We start from the raw sequence: 22809 nt of genomic DNA on the forward strand, positions 1-22809 counted from the left end.
GATGACCATGAACAGATGACAAACTGTATTTTACACCAGTTATTTACATGTATTGATAGGATTAATGGATCAACATGTATAAAACATGGCTGTGGCTCCATTGCTGCGACCCCATTCATACCAGCTGACAGACTGCTCAAGCTGAGAAAAATATTTTCCAGAGAATGTAATATTCATGTATACAAAATCCATATGAAGACAATAGAATATCATAATAATTGATTTGAAAAGTTAAATCTATAGAAAGTGAAAGAAAAAAATCCTTCACAAGCTAGCTATTTCATGTCGAGACCTATTTTTGGTTATGTAGGGAAAAAAAAAATCTTTTTTTTAGATTAGTGACAAAATAATCTTAAATTCCAATGAAGCCATGCTTAAGCAGAGGGTTAAATGCTTACTTTCAGAAATTTCCATTGGTTTAGCTCATTTGATTAATTAGTGATAAAAAAAATAACATGTTTTTTGAGAAAGGTGAAATTCCCTACACCATCTGATATTCAAAAGCAATTCACACCAATTTTTCAGACAAAATGATTTTTGTAATGATAAAAGGGTGTATAAAAGGTCATAAAACTATACTGAAAATAGAAATATATGATTGAGATTTCCAATTATAGCAGCGATAAGTTGTGTTATTATTCATTCATAGAGAACTTTCCGAGGGACTGAATTTAGTTCATATAAAAAGTTCCGTAATTTTCTTGAAAATCCTTTTTTGGCAAAAATTTTAATGGATTTAGAAACTTAAGATGTTATACTATTGAAGTGCAAAAAGTTTGAAATCATTATCTCAATTCTAATTTTTTGATTCAAAGTCAATAGGCGCGTGACTTGACCCATCAGTAGATGCTTTTGGTTGCCAGTATCTGTTTGGGTCTTTATGGGTTAATTAGAAACTTGCCATCTTAAGTTTAGTCAAACTACCAGTCAAATCCCAGTCAGTTTACGATCACAAACGCAGCATAAAGTCTGCATGCACTACATTTCACAGATATTTCACTTATTTAAGAGCATCTTATGATCATTTCAAGAGAATTGTTTTTTGGTTTTACTTGTTCAAGTATTTAAAAGCTGTTAATTCTGTCTTTTGCACGTCAGATGATGTCAGTTTGTCTCCAGATGATGTCAGATGTTACTTCCTCAGGCCACGTTTGCTCCTGCCCCCTTTTGAGCTGAAAATAAAATGAAAATGAGCAGAGATCCAACATTAAACAACCTACAAACCTCTAATGCACAGGTGTCAAACATGTGGCCTGGGGGCCAAATCCGGCCCGCCAAATGGTCCAGTCTGACCCTTGGGATGAATTTGTGAAATGCAAAAATTACACTGAGATGTGTTAAGATTCTATGCTAAGATAACTTCTTAGTTCAGGTTCCACCTTCAGACCAATTCAATCTCAAGTGGGCAGGACCAGGACCAGTAAAATACTATCATGATAAAATATAAATAATGACAACTTCAGATGTTTCTCTTTGTAAATGTAAATATTTTCATGTATTTACACTAAAACAACGTGCAATTTAGCAAAAAATGTGAATAACCTGAACAAATATGAACAACCTGAAATGTCTTAAGAGAAGTAAGTACAATTTTAACAATATTCTGTTATTAAATGTTTTGTGTATTTGTAGATCTACTGTGATCTGTAAGTTATAATATACATGTGGAAATGATAAACTGAGGCAGAATATTGTTAAAATTACACTCATTTTTTCATCTTGTTCATGTTATTCACATCTTTTGAAAGGATAGTTTGTAGATGTAAATATTTTCATAATGTAATTTTACTTTTTTTTTTACACTAAAAACATAGAGGAAAGTTTGGAGTTGACATTATTTATACAGTCTACTCTCGTTAAACTGCCCGCCGTTATACCGCCATTTCCGCCTATAGCCATCCGCCAGCTCAGTTCCATGCACAAACAACACGTATACCATTGATTTCCCGACCGTTATACCGCCAGCGTGATTGCCATCGAGTACACATAAATTTTAACAATGCACTGAAACAAACGCACCAGACGCTGATCGCGACAAGCTACGAGTAGGTCTACGGAACGGCCACCGTTCATTTATCGCAGAACACTCAGTAGGTCAGGATGTCGGGAAGAGGACGTGGGATTAAGCCAAAGCCTCAAGATGATGGGGTGTCATTTCCCGACACGGTATAATAATGCTTAAAATGTTTCCCCACTTTAAATGATCCCTTACAACGTAACAGAATCAAGATTTATTTAGAAACGCAATTAGAACGGGTTAACGGAGGCAGCATAGACATCATATAGTAAAGACATGCACATTATGGACGCAACCCGTTGTAATGCCATTTTCGTTATACCGCCAATTTGGCCGTGAACGGAAGTTGGCGGTATAACAAGAGTAGACTGTATATTATTATGTTATTATTTTACTGGTTCGGCCCACTGCAGATCAAATTTAGGTGAATGTGGTCCCTGAACTAAAATGAGTTTGAATCCCCTGCTCTAATACAAACATAGTACACTTGTAAATTCCCAATGCATGTGGATGTTGACCTCTGCACAGGCAAAGGTTGCAGGTCTTAGCGCTCATCTCTGATTTATTGCTCGGATCAGATCTTTTTTTTTTTTTGTTCGGCTGTTCACTTATGTGGAAACTATCAGATTGCAAAGATGTCACATGAAGCAGGCTGGTGCACAAAAGGAAACATGGAGGCTGCCGAAGTTAGCGTTAGCAGGTTTATGAGCAGATGATACTGACGATGAGGAGAAAGAGGGAGAAATTATTTCACTGAGTAACGATTGGTAGCAGAATTGTGATGAACACTCATCAGATTCATTACAATTTGTGCTGCAGATCTGAGTCATACACTGTAAAAAAAACCACAAAAAAAAAACCGATATTATTCTGGCAGCAGGGGTACCGAAAAAATACTTTAAAATAACGGAAAATAACCATCTCATAAAAATACGGTAATTTTCCATAATTAAAATACAGTTTTTTGCCCTAACTTATCACAAGATTTTGCATATTTTTTTTGACTTTTTAATGTTTAATACAGAATATTTACTTGTATTAAAACAATCAAATTACCTATAAATATATATATATAAATTATTTGCAATGTGACTAAGTTGTACAATCCACTGATAAAAATTGTATTTGGACAGTTTATTAGTGCTTATACATGTTATACATTCACAAAAATACATTTATTCAACATTTTTGGTGTGAAACCTCCCGTAATTACACAAGATATTTGTCAGTTAACAAACAAGTCTTGTTAAACTTACAGAACATTTACTTTTACAGTTAATTGTATAATTTTACCTTGTTTTATTATTTTTTACAGTATTAAACTTTAAATTAACAGTTTAATCTCATAAATTGAAAAGAAATATTTGTGAAATTCCGATACATTTGCAAATGTATTTTAACTGTATTTTTCTGTGAAAAAAGAAAAAAATTATCTTAAAAAACTGAAATTTTATGGTTATTCACAGTTGCGGTTTTTTTTGTGTTATTTTACATTTGACGAGTAAAATCACAGTCTATTTTTGTAATTTCATTGAGATTTTCCTGTATCTTGAAAATACAGGAAAAATCTGTAAAATAAACAGTGAAAATTCTGTTAAATTACAGATTTTTTTTTTTTACAGTGTATGAGCAAAATAGAAACTAAATTCAGCTAGGGACACGTTTGCCTAAAGCCTGAACTTAGCAATAATTTCATCTGTTGCTTATGTCACTGCTGCCAATTTTGGATTTTTTTCCTTCTCAATTTTTTTCCCTTTCCTAACTTGAACCAAAGAACGTAGTGCATTAAAGCCCCTTAAGGTAATTTTATGATTTGTGATAGTGGGCCGTATGAATGACACTGACTTGTTTTAACTTGATAGATGTATCACTCACTGCAGCTGCATTTGCAATATTTTCAGTCATGGTCACACTCAAATACATTTCTGGGAGTGATAATAGATGACAAAATTTGCTGGAAACCTCACATTAAACATATCAAATCCAAACTGCCTCACAGCATTTCCAGTCCAGATTCTGTATAACCCATTTATTCGTCCCTATTTAGATTACAGTACAGAGGCATAGGGAAACGCTTACAAAACTTCACTTCAACCACTTTTCATTCTATAAAAAAGAGCGATCAGAATCATTCATAATGCTGATTTTTGGGTTCACATGAATGACTTTTTACCAAACCAAAACTCTAAAATATTTTGACTTGGTGGAACATAAAACAGCTCAATTACTATGCAAAGTAAGGAATAAATTGCTACTGAAAACATCCAAAAAATGTTTTATGAAAGAGAGGGGGGTTATAATTTAAGGGAAAATTAAATCTAAAGGTCAGAGGCGTGCGTATAACATTGAAGTTAAACTGTGGAACAGATTGAGTGCAGAACTAAAACAAATTTCCAGTACGATTGTGTTAAAAAAGAAGCATAAAGAAATGATTTTCCAGAAGTATATTGATAAACTCTACAAGGTGTTTGTTTGTTATTTGGATATCAGTTTTTCAGGGTATGGTGAATGTGTTGTAATATGGATGAGTGACTAAACGTACATGTTTTAAATTACTGATAAATTTGGGACAGTGTTGTTTTCAGTAAGTATGAAAAGGTTTGAAGGGGTAGGATTCATTTAGTTTATACTTCGTCCTACTCCTTTTAGCTCATGTAAATTTTGAGGCTTAAGACGTTGCAGTTTTATGTTACCGTTTTGTTTTGTTCTCATTCTCTTGACAATTATTTATTTGCATTCCTGTTTTTAAATTGTCATTTCCATGATTGAAATAAATAAAGATATAATATCAATATCACTCTTAAAATAATGGCCTAGTCATAATTTATAAGATTGTCAAAAAACAGAAAAAACTGAAGTAAATATAGAGTATATGATTTTTTTGTTTATTTTTTTGAAAAACTTGAAAATTATGACTCAGGTTATTATTTGAACAGGGTGTTGAACTCTGTCAGCTTTCCATTGTATAAAAACCCCATTTCTAAGATGTCACATGATATTTTTATTTTATTTGGAGCAATTTTTGCTTTAACCCATAAAGACCCAGCGCTACTTTTGTGGCAGGCCCCAAATTATTTTTTCTCTATTTCTACCATTCTTAACTTATTTATCATCACTTTTTTTTCCATATTATCCTCTGTATTTTCATTTCTTGTGGTGTAGATCATGTATTTTCCTATATTTAATTCACAGATCATGTAAATGTTCATGAAATCTCAGAGTAAATTTGAAACTAATTGTATCAAAACAGAGAAAAATGAAGAACAAGTTACCAGTAGTTCCCAAATGATTTTTTTCTCCATTTCTAGCTTTCTTAACTTATTTATCATCACTTTTTTTTCATATTATCCTCTGTATTTTGCATTTCTTTGGTGTAGATCATGTATTTTCCTATACTTAATTCATAGATCATATAGGTGTTCATGAAATCTCAGAGTAAATTCAAAGTTAATTATATCAAAACAGAGAAAAATGAAGAAAGAGCTACTTTTTCAGCAAAGATATTGCTAACTGAACATAAAAACAAGTGTGTCTATCTACTGTCATTGATCCAACTCCACGAGTTTTAGTGGTGAATCAATGTTGTAGAAGATGACGGTGTTTCCATGTTCACTACGGATCCTCGTAAGGTCCAAATGGGTCATGTCTGATGACCATGAAAAGATGACAAACTGTATTTTACACCATTTATTTACATGTATTGATAGGATTAGTGGATCAACAGGTATTAAACATTTTACATCAGTAGATGGTTTTGGTTGCTAGTATCTGTTTGGGTCTTTAAGGGTTAACTGGAAACTTGTCATCTTAAGTTTAGTCAAACTACCAGTCAAATCCCAGTCAGTTTACAATCACAAACGCGACATAAAGTCTGCAAACTGCATTTTACACCAATTATTTACATGTATTGATAGGATTAATGGATCCACAGGTATTAAACAGTTTATATCTGTAGATGGTTTGTGTCGCCGGTGGCTGTTTGGGTCTCTATGGGTTAAATACCATTGCACACAACAGACAGATGAGTATCGGCCTGCACAGATTCAGAGTCTGAACCTGTTTTTATGGTGGGCCCAGTTCCATACAGTAGCGATAGTCATTATTAATGTCTGTGCAATAGTGGGTACTAAATGTTTTTCATCAAAGCCATAAATATGAGGTAATACCATGTCTGACTCCCTCTTTATGAGGTGCAGCTGCAGATCTCAGAGCTGTGAGATCTTACAATGTTTTGATTTCACACTGTTTGATTTGAATATTTTTTCGCCTCAAGAGGTACAACCGCAAAGACTTGTTCCTTCTTTCTTCTTCAGTAATGACTTTACAAGTCCTTTAGGGGGTCCAAATCCTCAGGACTGAACCTCTGCACCACCAGAGCGCTGCTGTTGTTGTTTGCCATCAGATACTGGAGCTACTGAAAGCTTTTCATAGCAGTCTGCTGTTCGGAGGGGATTTGCAAACAAATAGTCAACTGCTATCTTTATCTGTTGTTGCTATCGAGATACTCCACTACGCAGCTTTTAATACATGACGTGATCAAGTGTGGGTACAGATATGGTAAACTGAAGTTCTGTCAGCTTTTGCATTTTCAGTTTTATATGTAAAGTATATATGTCAATATAAACTATTAATTTCAATGGGGCAGTGGTTTAACCCCTTCATGCATGAATTATGAGAACCTTAATCAAGATTTTTTTCCTCATTGGGTTTATCCTCTTTAGGCATGAAAAAAACACTGTGACTGATTTTTTTATGAACCTATTTTTCATGGAGTTACAAAAATGTCCACTCAGCTGAACATCGTTCGTTTACTTTTTTAAGCAAAGAAATATTTACTGACATACTGTGTGAAAACTATGAAATAAATGCATTTTTAACCTCCTGAGACCCAGCAATGTATTTTTGTCCTCTGTAGCAAGGTTATTATCATTAACAAAAACTAACGAAATGACGAAAACTAGAATTGTAAAAACATTTTCGTTAACTGAAATAAATAAAACTATAATTAAAAGAAAAAAAACGATAACTAACTGAAACTGTATTGTGTGCTTACAAAACTAACTAAAACGGATAAAAATTATGAATAAAATTCCCTTTGTTTTCGTCTTTGTCAATGCCGGATTGATATGAAATCAATTTATTTCCCTCAAGCAATTTTACTTAGCGGCACCATATGATATTTAACGGTCCGTCACTTCTCGTCACTTGTCGTTTAGAGTCAGGTTTTCATTCCCACTCTACCTGGAAACATGGAGACTAAAGTTGGGAGAAAGCAGCAGAGTGCGGCCTGGGATTTATTTGAATACGATAGAGAAGAAGAGAAAAGATATAAAGAAACTAAAACTAAACTAAGACTAAGCATTTAGAAAATAATGAAAACTAATAAAACTAGCAAACCTGCTCTAAAAACTAACTAAAACTAACTGAATTAGAGGGGAAAAAAGTCAAAACTAAATAAAACTAAACTATAATGAAAAAGCCAAAACTATTAAAACCTTGCTCTGTAGGGGACAAAAGTTTGACAGTTTTACTTAAAAAAAAAAATTCTGTCCATTGTAAAGGACATTCCATTAAAAAAAAAAAAAAAAAAAAAAAGATAAATAAAAATAATTAAAAAAAAAAAAAAAAAATTATCTTAAAAAAAAAAGTTGCATTATGCAGTTTCTAATCAAGACAGTTGTTTAATGGAAAAAAGCTAAAATTTTCACTCTCCTGGTTCTCAGGAGGTTAATGCTGCTGATCTGATGTTTTCTCACATTTTAACATACTATAATACTAGTTATTACTCACTCAGATAATATGCAAAAAAAGAAAAAAATCATTTATTAAAAAAAAACAAAAACAAAAAACAAACTGTTAATTACAGTCTAATAACAATTAGCAATTGATTTAGATAAAAGAACTGGAAAGTTGCAGTAATGGTATGAATGTCAGTGTATGAGATGATGCATAAGTGTCCACTGTGTTGGCTGATATGCAAATAAAACATCAAAACCCATGAATATACCAGAGAACAGCTGTAGAATAACTGTCCACTGTAGTGACCACTATGCATGAAAGGGTTAAAATGATGTGTCAGAGTAAATATGAGTGGTGTTGTTTACAGAAAAAAATATGCAAAAAGTTGTAAAAGTTTTGAGTCTGCACTATCATTGTAACAAAATCCACAAGATCAGTAGGGACGACTCAGATGATCTGGATCCCAGTTTTATTGTGAGCTTTGGGAACACTGATGATATCATGTGTCAGTTATGAGATCTGTCAGCTGTTGTACTTCCATTACATCTCACTTCATCTCTCCCCTGAGACCAAATACATGCATGTTGCTTTGATACTCACAGCCTGACCTTTGTTAAGACACCTCCTGTTTGATTTGTTTCTTTTTTTCCCCCCTGTTCCTGTTGCTGAGGTGAAACAGGAAGCGGCCCTGCAGTTGGGCAGCTGGCACTAGAAGCTGTTACTGACTCCACTTTAAACAAATGGAGATGAGCTTAGATAAAGACGCTGAAGAGAAGGTGAAACAGGAGGAGGTATGAACTCAATGAGGTCACTAGACAAATGTTTACAGAAGGACAGAGCTTTCACTTTCTCAAAGTAATAATTACCTCAGCCAGGAGGTGTTGTGATCACTTTGCTTTGTGTGTTTATTTGTTTGCGTGTTTGTTTGTTTGCAACTTTACGGGAAAACTATACCAACCATCTTTACCAAATTTTGCCCACAGATGGGCCTAGGCCCTGTGACAAACCCATAAAATTTTGGGCCAAGTAGGCCAAAGTTCAAGGTCACAGCAAGGTCACGAAATCTGCAATTTTCCTTTCTTTAATCATTGAGCAATTTTAGAAAATTCATAAAAAATTGAAAACGACTCTGATTAGCCTCCAATTTGATACACCCATAGCTTATAACAATATCTTGTATCTGGCTCAAAATTGTCTACATCCACTGTGGAATGTGGACTCTGTGGACATTTCAATTTAACACTGAAAATCCCATTTACGACACATTTTTCATTATAACTCAACAAATATTGATTGGAATTGAATATAATTTGACATACACATGACTGGTACCAAGCTTCAGCTTTTTCTGCTGTATGGAACAACCTTGAAACTGTTTAATTTAAAAAGAAACAGTCAATCCACACATGCACACCGTTTGCATTCTCTGAACACTTGTTTTACTTGTGCTACCTTCTTCTGCCTTTCTACATTTTTTTAATATAATTTTTTGGCTGATGGTGTTAATGAAGAACAAGCAAATGACACACAGATTACTGTGGAGTGAAATCACAGTTTAATCACAGAAATGATGATGTTATACACAGAGAAGTGATGATTTTAACCCATGAAGACCCAAATGCCCTCTGGCGACCAAAATCATTTACTGATACAAAGAGTTTAATACCTGTTGATCCACTGATCCTATCAATAATTGATGTAAAATACAGTTTGTCATCTTTTCATGGTCATCAGATATGACCCATTTGGACGTTCAGAGGCTCCGTAGTGAACGTGGAAACACCGTCATCTTCTATAACAATGATTCACCAGTAAAACCCATGGAGTTTGATAAATAACAGTGGATGGGCACACTGGGTTTTATGTTCAGTTAATGACAGATTTTACAAAAAAAAGGCACTTTTACCTCCATTTTCTCTGTTTCTGATATAATAACCCTCAACTTTAATTTGAGCTTTTGTGAACATCTACATGATTAGTCAATTAGATGTTGGAAAATACCTGATTTTGAATTAAGAATGCAAAATACTGACAATATTATTAGAATAAATGGTGATAAATCACTTAAGAAAAGTTACAAATACAGAAAAAAAATCATTTGGGAACTGCCGCAAAAGTATCACTGGGTCTTTATGGGTTTAAAAGACAAATACACAGCCTGGCCAAAAACAATCTTTGTCAAACAATAAGGTTTAACTCTAACTGGTGCAGTGAGTAGCTTCTCATTTCTTAAACATGTATTAGTTTTACAAAGAGCAAAAAGATTGGACTGTGTTTCAATGGAAAAGGTCATGTGGTCTGATGAGTCCAGACTGACCCTGTTCCAGAGGGATGGATGAAGGGATTACCCATCATGCCTTGTGCCTACAGGACAAGAGTCTGGGGGCAGTGTTATGATCTGGGGTCACTTCAGTCGGTCAGATCTGGGTTCGGATAACAGAAGTACACTGCATAACCTTATTCACTGCAAAAATCTAAATCTTACCAAGTGTATTTTTCTCATTTCTAAGCAAAATATCTCGTCACACTTAAAATAAGACATAATCACCTAAAGAGTAACTTTTCAGTGAGATTTAAGAACTTATTTTTAGACAACAGATCTTGAAAATCTTATTTCAGGAAATCTTACCTTACTTTTTGAGTGTGATGAAATATTTTGACCGGAAATGAGAAAAATACACTTGGTAAGATTTGGATTTTTGCCAGTGCTGAAACAGTGTCATGGGAATTGTGTGCCATAATCATAGCTCAAGGCAGTCCAATGCCACAGCAGGGTGTGGACTTTTTTGGTCAGGCTTTGTATAAATATGTGCATTCAGTCAGTTTTGTTTCAGGAACAATATTAGCATCAACTGCACATAAACACAATTACTTACATTTTCTGGTGATCACTGACACGATTTCTCAGCACAGTCACCTGTGCAAAGAGATTTCACATTACTCAAATTTCGAACCACTTGTAAAACGTTTTTGTGTCTCTGTATGTGGAGTGAAACTTTGGAACAGTCTGGACATCCAACACAAGCGATGCCAAAATATCCACAGATTTAAACTGTTATAAAAACATATGGTCTGGTCCCAGTATAAAGATGGAGGGTCTTAATACTTACGTTACATCAATATTCTGTCTTATATGTTAATGTATGCTTGTTGGTCATCATCTAAGTAAGTAAGTAAGTAAATTTTATTTATAGAGCACTTTTCACAGACAGAGTCACAAAGTGCTTTATCAATTCAAATCAAATCAAATCAATTCAATTCAAATCAAATCAAAATCAAATCAAGTTTACACAGACCCAACAGAGTCCTTCAGGAGCAAACACTTGTGATTGGTGACAGTGGTGAGGAAAAACTTCCCTTTAACAGGCAGAAACCTCAAGCAGACCCAGACTCCTGAAGGATGGCTGTCTGCCGTGACCAGTTGGGGTTAAAGAGAGAGAGTAAAGGAGGAGAAAAGAGAGAGCGATAGAGATATAGAGAGACTGGGGGAGAGGGGGGTGGGGGACACATGGAGTACTTTATGATGAATACATAGAGTGTAATCAGTTCATGGTGGTCCTGGGTCAGGTGGGAGACTAAAAAGCCTTTTTGAACAGGAGGGTTTTGAGGTGTTTCTTAAAGCTCTCTACAGAGTCCATGGACCGTAGGTGTAGAGGCAGGTCATTCCATAGACGTGGTGCCACAGCTTTAAAAGACCTGTCACCGCGTGTGCTAAAACAGGTCCATGGAACCATCAGCAGGTGCTGTCCTGAAGACCTCAAGCTACGAGTCGAGCTGTAGGGCTGAATCAGGGAAGCAATGTATGCAGGGGCCTGGCCATGTAGGGCCCGGAAAGTTAGCACAAGAATTTTGAAATGAAGACGATATAGAACAGGGAGCCAGTGGAGAGATTTAAGAATGGGAGTGATGTGGGTTCTCCTGTTTGTGCGGGTCAGGAGCCTGGCAGCAGAGTTCTGGACAAACTGTAGACGGGCCAGCTCCTTCTTGTTTAAGCATGTAAACAGGCTGTTGCAGTAGTCTAAGCGAGAAGACACAAAAGCGTGAACGATCATCTCGAGCTCATCGATGGACACCATAGATCTGAGTTTGGAGATGTTGCGTAGTTCACAGGTGTCAAACATGCGGCCCGGGGGCCAAATCTGGCCCACCTAAGTGTCCAGTCCGGCCCCTGGGATGAATTTATGAAATGCAAAAATTACACTGAAGATATTAATCATTTTAGTTCAGGTTCCACATACAGACTAATTTAATCTCCAGTGGGTCGGATCAGTAAAATACTATCATAATAACCTATAAATACTCACAACTCCAAATTTTTCTCTTTGTAAATGTAAATATTTTCATGCCATTTTACTGTATTTACACTAAAACAAACATTTCACAAAAACACGAATAACCTCAACAAATATGAACATTTTGAAATGTCTGAAGTGTAATTTTATCAATATTCTGCCTGTTATTAAATGTTTTGTGTATTTGTCGATCCACTGTGATCTGTATGTTGTAATTTACATCTGTAAATGACAAACTGAGACAGAATATTGTGAAAATTGCACTTAGTTTTCGTAAGAAATTTCAGTTTGTTCATGTTATTCACATTGTTTTAAAGGATAGTTTGTAGATGTAAACCTTTTCATTACATAATTTTACTTTTTTCACTCTAAAACATAGAGGAAAGTTTGGAGTTGACATTATTTATATATTGTTATGTTATTATTTTACTGGTTTGGCCCACTGCAGATCTAATTTAGCTTGATGTGGCCCCTGAACTAAAATGAGTTTGACACCCCTGATCTTGTTGGTCTGTGTTGTCCATTACCTTCTGGTATTGTTCTTACCTTTGCTGGTATGTGCTGTTCTTTATTATTAATGGTATTGTAGTTTTTTTTCTTACCATTGTTGGTATGTAATCCTATCCTACTATATAATGCATGTTTTGTGTTCGACCGGTGTCTGTCCGATCGATGTTGCAGTACAGGAGGGCGTTTGTACGGATTTTCCTCAGCCTTCACAGGCCCAAACTCGCCAAATGAATAGAAACATTACCTGACTATCTACTAGGCACAATTTTATGTCCATATTCAAACATTGTGAGGTATGCTAGGTGATTTTAGCCTCTCATGCTATCGTATAATGGCACCACGGGTACAATGCTGCTAGTTATTGTAATGTAAGTTGACGGTTAACTGTTACCCATGGTAACACCAGCAGAAATGTACTTTGTTTCTATTTTTCACACACATTTTGGTTCTATAATGTTAATACTGTTGAATGAGTTTATTCTAATTTGGTATAGGCCTATTTTGTTCATTGTTCTGGCTTGAAGTCTAAGGAGAGGAGTGAGTATTTAACCCTTTCATGCACGAATTATGAGAACCTTAATCAAAATTTTTTCCTGAGTGTTTTTATTCCTTTTTAGGCATGAAAAAAAACAAAACAAAACAATTTTCTTCTGAAAAATAAATAATAATAATTTAAAAAAATAACAAAAATAATATAAAAAAAATTAAAAATACATAAAAAAAATAATGGAAAAAAAATAATTCTTATGAAACTATTTTTCATGAAGTTGCAAAAATGTCCACTCAGCTGGACACCGCATGTTTAATTTTTGACACACAGAAACATGTAACATGTAACATGGCTAAATGATAACAGCCTCCAGCTGAACTCCAGCAAAACTGAGACCCTCATCATTGCCCCGGATAGTGCAATCCCAGGGATCAAACATCACCTTGGAGACCTGAGTTCCTCGGTAAAGACAAAACTGAGGAATCTGGGTGTCATCTTTGACCAGGACATGTCTTTAGAATTCTACTCCAAACACCTAGTCAAAAACTGTTTCTTCCACCTACGCAACATCTCCAAACTCAGATCTATGGTGTCCATCAATGAGCTCGAGATGATCGTTCACGCTTTCGTATCTTCTCGCTTAGACTACTGCAACAGCCTGTTTACATGCTTAAACAAGAAGGAGCTGGCCCGTCTACAGTTTGTCCAGAACTCTGCTGCCAGGCTCCTGACCCGCACAAACAGGAGAACCCACATCACTCCCATTCTTAAATCTCTCCACTGGCTCCCTGTTCTATATCGTCTTCATTTCAAAATTCTTGTGCTAACTTTCCGGGCCCTACATGGCCAGGCCCCTGCATACATTGCTTCCCTGATTCAGCCCTACAGCTCGACTCGTAGCTTGAGGTCTTCAGGACAGCACCTGCTGATGGTTCCACGGACCTGTTTTAGCACACGCGGTGACAGGTCTTTTAAAGCTGTGGCACCACGTCTATGGAATGACCTGCCTCTACACCTACGGTCCATGGACTCTGTAGAGAGCTTTAAGAAACACCTCAAAACCCTCCTGTTCAAAAAGGCTTTTTAGTCTCCCACCTGACCCAGGACCACCACAAACTGATTACACTCTATGTATTCATCATAACGTACTCCATGTGTCATCCCCCCCCCCCCCCAGTCTCTCTATATCTCTATCGCTCTCTCTTTTCTCCTCCTTTACTCTCTCTCTCTCTCTTTAACCCCAACTGGTCAAGGCAGACAGCCATCCTTCAGGAGTCTGGGTCTGCTCGAGGTTTCTGCCCGTTAAAGGGAAGTTTTTCCTCGCCACTGTCACCAATCACAAGTGTTTGCTCCTGAAGGATTCTGTTGGGTCTCTGTAAACTTAATTTGATTCTGATTTGAATTGATAAAGCACTTTGTGACTCTGTCTGTGAAAAGTGCTCTATAAATAAAATTTACTTTACTTTACTTTACTTATGTATTTACTGATAAATTGTGTGAAAACTATGGAGAGGGCTTGTGATTCTGGGGCTTTATGCTCAGGAGAGATCTACATAATGTTACCAATTCATGCCAGAAAAGATATGTAGTGTCTTAAAACTTTAATAAAGATATGTGTAAAAAACAACAACAAAAAAAAGAACAACAAAATCCATGAATATACAGGAGAACAGCTGTAGAATAGTGTGCATGAAAGGGTTAAAACGTTATTATGTTAAGTTTTCTAATGATGGGAAGGGGGGTGGGATTAAATACATTTTTCTTCTTCCCACTTCTTTTTGAGTGTAAATGAATGATTTTGGAATTTTTAATTTGCATGTATTCTGTAAATGCTCGAAATATACAGAAAAATGAAAATGAAAATTACGATTCTACCAACATCGTTGTGTACATTGACTGTCACTCTAAACTTGTCGTAACTGAACTTTATGCACTAGTACTACTCAGCTACAGTAGATGTTGACAAAAATGACTGGTATTGATGTGTTCTGTTCTGTCACTCATCAGCTACTTGTATTTGGCGTTCACTCAACAATGTGCTCATACAAGAGACATGCTGCTGATGTGTTATAGTGTATACATACAAAGGACATCTTACCTCATATTTCTGCTTTGTGTACTTATACTGAAGCTCAAATTTCTCTGCCTCTAGTTGGCGTACTTGCTCCCACATTTCCTTAGCTTTTTCCCTGCACAAATTAAAAGAAAATGAAAAAGGTTTATTGATAAATATTGATAATTTGTTACTGAAATACGACTTGTTATTGGAAAAGGTCCAGTACTACCCGTGGCGCTCCCTTTACCTGAGCTTGTCCTCCTTAAGGTGATCAATGTTCAACTCCTTGCGTCGATCATTTAAGACCTTTCTCTTTTTCTCTCTCTCAGTTTGCTTTTTCGTACCGGTCTGTGTCTGCTAGAACAGGAATAGTGCACATGTGTGAGTGATGTACCGGATAGTACACTGTTTAATGACTAACAAGTGTGATCATTAACAAATTTATCACCTTGTATCCAGTGAAACTCAGATTGGACAGAATCATCTTCTTCCTTGCATCATCATCTGCTTTTTTCTTTGCCTCTTCCTCTTCTTTCCTTGCTTTCTCTTCCTAGTGGAAAAAAAGTAGAATTCAATTATTCAGCTACAGTTTTTGTAGATTTTAACCCATAAAGACCCAGTGATACTTATGTGGTAGTTCCATAATAGTTTTTCCTCTATATTTAACTTTTCTTAAGCGATTTATCACCATTTATTATAATATTATCTTGTATATTTTGTGTTTTTTCAGTTTAAATCATATATTTTTTTTTTATATTTAATTTGATGATAATGTAGGTGCTCATAAAAACTCAGATTCAAGTTGAGAGTTAATTTAGCAAAAACAGAGAAAACTGAAGAAAAAGCAACTTTTTCAGTAAAATATATCATAAACTGAACATAAAACCAGTGTTTCCATTTACTGTCATTGATCTAACTCCATGGGTTTTACTGGTGAATCAATGCTGTAGAACAGGGGTGTCAAACTCATTTTTGTTCAGGGGCCACATTCAGCCTAATATGATATAAAGTGGGCCGGACCAGTAAAATAATATAAGTAATAGGATAAGAACTGTTGAGTGTAAAAAGCAAATTCTGTAATGAAAATGTTTATATCCACAAATTGTACTTGAACATAACATGAACAAATATGAACAAGCTGAAAATTCTTTAGTAAAATAAGTACAATGTTAACAATATTACGCCTTTGTTTATCATTTATACATGTGAATCACAACTTAGAGATCACAGTGGATCTACAAATACACAAAACATTAAATAACAGGGAATATCATTAAAATTCCACATACTTCACTTAAGAGATTTCAGGTTATTCACTTTTTTTTTTTTTTTTTTTTAATAAAAGGCTAGTCTGTAAATGTCAACACTTTTGTGCAATTTTCCTTTTTTTTTTTTTTTACACAAAAACAATGAGAAAAATTTACAGTTTTCATTATTTATAGGTTATTATGATAGCATTTTACTAGTCTGAAAAATCTTGAATTGAACAAAGAAAATATTGAAATAAGCAAAAAAAAAAAAAAAAAAAGCTTGAATTAAGCAAAAAAAATCTTGAATTAAGAATTAAGACATTTCAATATTCACATTTTTTGTAAAAGACTAGTCTGTAAATGTAAACATTTTTGTGTCATTTTACTTTTTTTTACACTAAAACAAAAAGACAAATTTACAGTTTTCATTATTTATAGGTTATTATGATAGTATTTTACTGGTCTGATCCACTTTAGACTGAAATGACCTAAAACGATTTTAACATCCTTGATTATTAATATCTTCAGTAACTTTTGGATCTCACAAATTCATCCCAGGGGCCAGACTTGGCCGGATTTGGCCCCTGGGCCACATGTTTGACACCTGTGTTGTAGAAGATGACGGTGTTTCCATGTTCATTACGGAGCCTCTGAACATCCAAATGACTCATATCTGATGACCATGAAAAGATGACAAACTAGATTTTACCTGAATTACTTGCATGTATTGATCAGATTAGTGGATCAATAGGTGTTAAACAGTTTAGATCAGTAGATGGTTTAGGTCGATGGTGGATGTTTGGGCCTTTATGGGTTAATCTTCATTTATACTGAATCCCTATGGTGTTTTGGAAAGTTTATACTCATACATACAGCGAGTTTATTCTGCCGTTCTCTTTCTCTCTCTGCTCTGATCTTCATCTGCTCTGCTCTCTCAGATCTGCGTTTCTCCTGAGGCAAGAAAGGGAGGAAAATTTTACAAGGCGTTGCACATTGTATACATTCTAAATTTTACAGTTATCACTCTTCACTGTGGAAATTAAATGTGTGACTGTTGAGCAAAGGAGGGACAAATAAACATACAATGCGATCTGTGAGGTTTAGAAGTTCCTCCTCCTCCTTCTTGCGTTTCTCAAAGTGAGCTTCGATCAGAGTCTGGAGTTCAGTCAAGTCCTTTTCCATACGTTTTCGATGAATGTCCTGTAATTACAAAAAAAAAGATGATGTGAACGTGTAAGTCGGAAACTTTTTTTTTTTTTTGCTTTATTTATTGAACATTTTGAACATTTTAGACAGGCAGAGCGATGTGCAGCATAGGGTATAAAAGTACAGAGTAAACATTGATTGTCACACTTGAATGTCAACTTCCTTCTCACCCACAACCCACCACCCAAGGCCAATCACTCAAAACCCAAATAAAAGACAAGTGTTCAGAGAACGCAAACCTCCGCCAAGCATCCCGAACAGTGTGCATGTGTGGATCGACTATTTCTTTTTAAACTATGGATGTGCAAAACAAATTTCATAATGATATTTCACGAATTGCATTTTTTAATTCTTTTTTTAAAACGGTGCATAAAAAATAACTAAAGTCAGCAGAGCGTAACAGAAGAGAGATTGAGTGGAACGATATTTCGTACAAAGTTGAAGCTTGGTACCAGTCATGTGTATGTCAAATGATATTAAATTCCAATCAATTTTTGTTGAGTTAAAATGAAAAATGTGTCATAAATGGGATTTTCAAAGTTAAATTGAAATGTCCACAGAGTCCACATTCCACAGTGGATGTGGACAACTTTGTGCCAGATAGAAGATATTGTTCTAAGCTACGGGTGGATCAAATTGGAGGCTAATCGAAGTCGTTTTGAATTTTTTAAATAAATTTTCAAAAATTGCTCAATGATGAGAGATAGGAAAATTTGAGATTTTGTGACCTTGCTGTGACCTTGAACTTTGGCCTACTTGGCCCAAAATTTAATGGTTTCGTCCCAGGGCCTAGGCCTATCTGTGGGTACAATTTGGTAAAGATTGCTGTAATAGTTTTCCCGTAAAGTTGCTAACAAACAAACAAACAAACACAAACAAACAAACACACAAAGCAATGTGATCACAATACCTCCTGGCAGAGGTAACAAAGAAATATTTAAAGAAAACAATTCAACAAAAAAAGGTAAATAAGACAAATAGCTGGAAACTATTTAATGTGCAGCCATGACTCTGATCAGTCCTGAAATGAACTTACATCAAAGTCCACCTTTTCTCCATCTGGGATCTTTGGGGCCGCCAAACCGGGCACAAAACCAGGCCTGAGTGGATAAAAAAATAACATGATTTTTTTTATTTTTTTTATAAAAGTATGTCCCTCAGAGCAGTTTTTGTCTAAATTTAACTTGGTCAACATTTTCTTACTTTATTCTGGGTTTCGTGTCTTCTGTGAATGTGGAAAAAGAAAGATTGACCATTTTTACAACTGTTCATCTATTCTCCACAGACAGTATTTTTCTGCTTTCACAGACATTTACAAGGTGTGCACTGATTATTGGATTCATACCTCCGTCATTGTCGTCTGCAGCATCTGGTGACAGATTAGGTCAAAGCAAAGTCAAAACTTTGGACATGATGACACTATAACCACCACTGTAAGGCTACATTTATAACTTAACAGGTTTGATTTACTTTTATGAAAGAGATACTATCATTAAAAACAATAACTGTAAACGTAGCTGCATTTCAGGAGATTTCCCAGTACAACAGTGGCTTTATAGACACAATGTTTTCACATTCCCAGACGTATATTCCTTTTAGTACGTGTACGGTAATGACTGCCATTAGATGACATGTCAACTGGGAGTTAATCTTTTCTATTTATAGCTGGCGTGCAAATGTATATTAGCATAAGCAGTACTACCTTCTACCTCCTCCTCCTCCTCCTCCTGTGCTACCTCTTCTAACTCCTCCTCCACCTCCTCCTCCTCCTCTGCTACCTCTTCCACCACTTCCTCCTCCTCCTCCTCTTCTGTGCAAAGCAAGCATGAAGAGTTAGGAAGCAAACAACCTGACAAAAATCTCACAGTGATTACGAGTAGATCAACAGTGTTTCTGCCACTTTTTGTACAAGATTCAACAGTAAAACCATGTTATACTTAAAGTTATGTTAAATATGTGTTTTTTTTTTAAATGACATACATTATTTGTAATTTTTGCAGGTAAACATAAATGAACATTTCAGCCCCAATTCCAACAATAATTTCAAAGTACTATGAATGTTTGCCTTTTTGTTAGAACAGTCGCATTTATCATTTGCAATACTTTACTTTGCAAAGTAGTTTTAGTGCTGTGTGTTTTCTTCGCAACATTGCTCTCAGAGTCTCTGTGGGAGAAAGTGACACCATGTTTTTGGTCAAAGTCCCATTTGGAGAAGGTAACTCAACCTCTCGACTGCAAAGAGGGAAAGCCAGTCTGCATTCAGAGGGCCTCTAGAAGGCATAAAAATGAAAGTGAGTATTGTGCTTGTGCTGCTTTGTTCCCTAAGGTCCTCTATAGAGAACATGAGCTGACCTACATTGGTTTCTAACAGTGACTGTGCTCCACACAGAGGGAGACAGGTGCTTCTTAGTTTCAGGGACAGCCGAGCTGCACAGTGGCCGACGTGGACAGCCACACAATGGAGACAGAAATAGAGGAATACGACCTGTTACCTCTTTGATGGCAACCCCTGACATCATTTCTACTGAAAGGACAGATCCACTGGGATGTTAACACAAGATGAAATATCGTCAGCCTAAGACCAAGAGGACTGACTGAAAGTCAAAGGTCAATCTAGCAGAAAAGCTCAAGGACACCAGCTGCCTCTACAGTGGCACCAACACGCCAAAAATACAGTATGCTGTGGTCAGGCCAGCAGCTTAACAGATGCAGTGTGCTAAGTAACTAAGAATGTTTTAATGCATGGCTCAAGTGTGTAAATCAGGTAACAAAGTGGCAGAAAGAAAATTCAAGTAGCCTTTTAAAGTTATGGCAGTCAGACATATTTTACAATGCTTTTGTAGATATTGTTGCTATTTAAGTAAATACCAACAATATCCTCTTCTCGTTCATGCCAAACACACAAAAAGAGGTAAAGAACACATGTCAGCTGTACTTCACAAACATAAACAAAGGCATAAATACATCTACACGTATCCATGCAGAATAATTACAACATACATGCATTGTTTTGTATTGCCGTGTAGCAGCTATGGAGCATCGAGTTGGTCAGAATTTCTCCCTGCCAACATGCAGCAGTTCGAATCTGCTTCCTATTAAACTAAATACAATTACAAATATTATTCCCTGTATGTGGACTCAGTAAAGTGATATAAACTGACTTACGTTGTTCCCTGTAAGGAAAAAAAACAGGAAAACACTTTGTTACAATTATTGTACTGAAATTACTTAGTTAATATTTCTCTGAAAAAAATAGATAGATAGATAGATAGATAGATAGATAGATAGATAGATAGATAGATAGATAGATAGATAGATAGATAGATAGATAGATAGATAGATAGATAGATAGATAGATAGATAGATAGATAGATAGATAGATAGATAGATAGATAGATAGATAGATAGATTAACTTTATTAATCCCCAAGGGGAAATTCAAAATGCATCTGTTTACTCACTCGTATGTGGCATCCTCTGTGTCAGACATGTTTAGAATACAGCAGCACCTGTACATGTAAAGTCATAGACCAACAACAACAGTCTGAGGTGAAATTACACCAAAAATATGTGTTACAGTTGAACTATAGAGACATAAATGAGGAGAGTACACAGACTTACCCTGACAGTGCAATGTTCACTTCAGACAAGCTTCAATGGAGGATTGTATACTGTGCCCTTCTCTTTTGGCCATAAGCTTTTAAACCCAGTAGTAGATCACATGGCGGCAAACTGCCCATGTCTACAATGGGTGGGCACATACCTGCAAACAGATGGCAGATGGCATTAACTAGAATGGGTAAACATGCATTCTCTATGGACTTGCATTGTCTATTTTTAAAATGGCAAAACTGAGACTGAACAACACTGGATTAGTGCTCTCAAAATGTTTCAGAAACTTATGCCTGACTGAGGATTGTAGGAAATAATCTCCGTAAGCCTACTGCTACGTGTCCGCAAATACACATAAGGTGAAAACTGCTCTGACTCCGAAGAAATGTACTGTGACTCAACCAATTATTGACATCCTGATTACTATTACATAACAGCAATAATTCATTTCCCAAATTGGATGTAATGCAATAAAAAAAAAAAAAAAAATCGAGCATTCCCATGCCGAGAGTGTAAAATTAAACCTCCCCTCCCTTCTCCAGCTCCATCTTGCCTTTAATCAGCCCTCAGTCCTCACATGCAGTAACATGTCATCACCTACACCCTTTATGACCACGCCAGGTCTTTTGATACTCCCACTGTTTAATGGTAATATAGTAAATGACCCCACACACTGGATTATGTCTCAACAGATGCCTGTGACCTGAAGCCAACATGTAAGTTTATGATTTCGTTAGTGGCACTTGGACTGAAATCACCTCCATCCTGTTTTTTTTTTTTTTTTTCTCCACAAAGTTACAGAAGTCACAGCAGTTCATACAGGTTCAAGTGAAGTCTCAAGTTTTGTTGCAACAGGTTTAATATCTCTGGAAATACTATGTTTCAGGCAAGGTTATAATAATTCTGTATTTTTTTATTTTAGTTTAGTTTCATTTAGTTTTGACTTTTTTTTCTCCAATTCAGTTAGTTTTAATTAGTTTTTAGTGCAGATTTGCTAGTTTTTATTAGTTTTCCTTTTCTAATGCTTATTTTTACCATACCATACCATACCATACCTACCTTATTTATAATACACTTTAAGAACTTTACAGCCGGTCAAAGTGCCGTACACCAAACATAAAGGGATTGAATAAGTAAATAAGTAAGTAAAACTAGTGATAACACAGGGTGTAAAGTGGGCTAAGAACAACAAAATACAACCATCATAAAAACAAAGACAAATTAAAATCTAATTAAAACAGCATTAAAAAAACAAACAAACAAACAAAAAAACAGACGTGTCACTCATTGATTAAAAGCCAATGAGAAAAAGTGTGTTTTTTGTTTAGTTTTAGTTTTTTTATATTTTTTTTCTTCTTCACCACTGAATTCAAATCAATCCCAGACAGGACTCTGCTGATTTCATATCAATCTGACATTGACAAAGACGAAAACTAAGGGAATTTTATCCATAATTTTAATACGTTTTAGTTCATTTTGTAAGCACACAATACAGTTTCAGTTAGTTATCTTTTTTTTTTTCTTTTAATTATAGTTTTTATTTATTTCAGTTAACAAAAATGTTTTTACTATTCTAATTTTCATCATTTTGTTAATTTTTGTTAATGATAATAACCTTGGTTTCAGGTAGACAAATGC

General features: G+C 35.4%; 1 protein-coding gene across 1 annotated transcript; it reads right to left on the reverse strand.

The window, feature by feature from the left end:
- Positions 1-767: 767 nt before the first annotated feature.
- Positions 768-21327, reverse strand: LOC115418808 (troponin T, cardiac muscle isoforms-like). The gene is made up of 13 exons (XM_030133296.1): positions 21181-21327; positions 21021-21068; positions 20726-20733; positions 18906-18929; positions 18764-18785; positions 18597-18660; positions 17438-17554; positions 17228-17305; positions 15553-15654; positions 15352-15461; positions 15147-15237; positions 10633-10673; positions 768-1172 (listed from the first exon to the last, which is right to left on the reverse strand). The coding sequence occupies exons 2-13, from the start codon at positions 21047-21049 to the stop codon at positions 1133-1135; spliced, it is 726 nt and encodes a 241-aa protein (XP_029989156.1). The 5' UTR covers positions 21050-21068; positions 21181-21327; the 3' UTR covers positions 768-1132.
- Between the last annotated feature and the right edge of the window lie 1482 nt (positions 21328-22809).

This window comes from Sphaeramia orbicularis, chromosome 5 (genome assembly GCF_902148855.1).
Source record: "Sphaeramia orbicularis chromosome 5, fSphaOr1.1, whole genome shotgun sequence".
NCBI lineage: Eukaryota > Metazoa > Chordata > Actinopteri > Kurtiformes > Apogonidae > Sphaeramia > Sphaeramia orbicularis.

Coding starts and splice junctions, on each gene's coding strand:
- LOC115418808 (XM_030133296.1), bottom strand. CDS start 21,049: ATGTCTGACACAGAGGATGCCACATACGA. Junction 18,786..18,905: donor TGCAGACGACAATGACGGAG/GTATGAATCCAA, acceptor CCACATTCACAG/AAGACACGAAACCCAGAATA. Junction 1,173..10,632: donor GTCAGTGATCACCAGAAAAT/GTAAGTAATTGT, acceptor TTTTATTTTCAG/CTCAAAAGGGGGCAGGAGCA.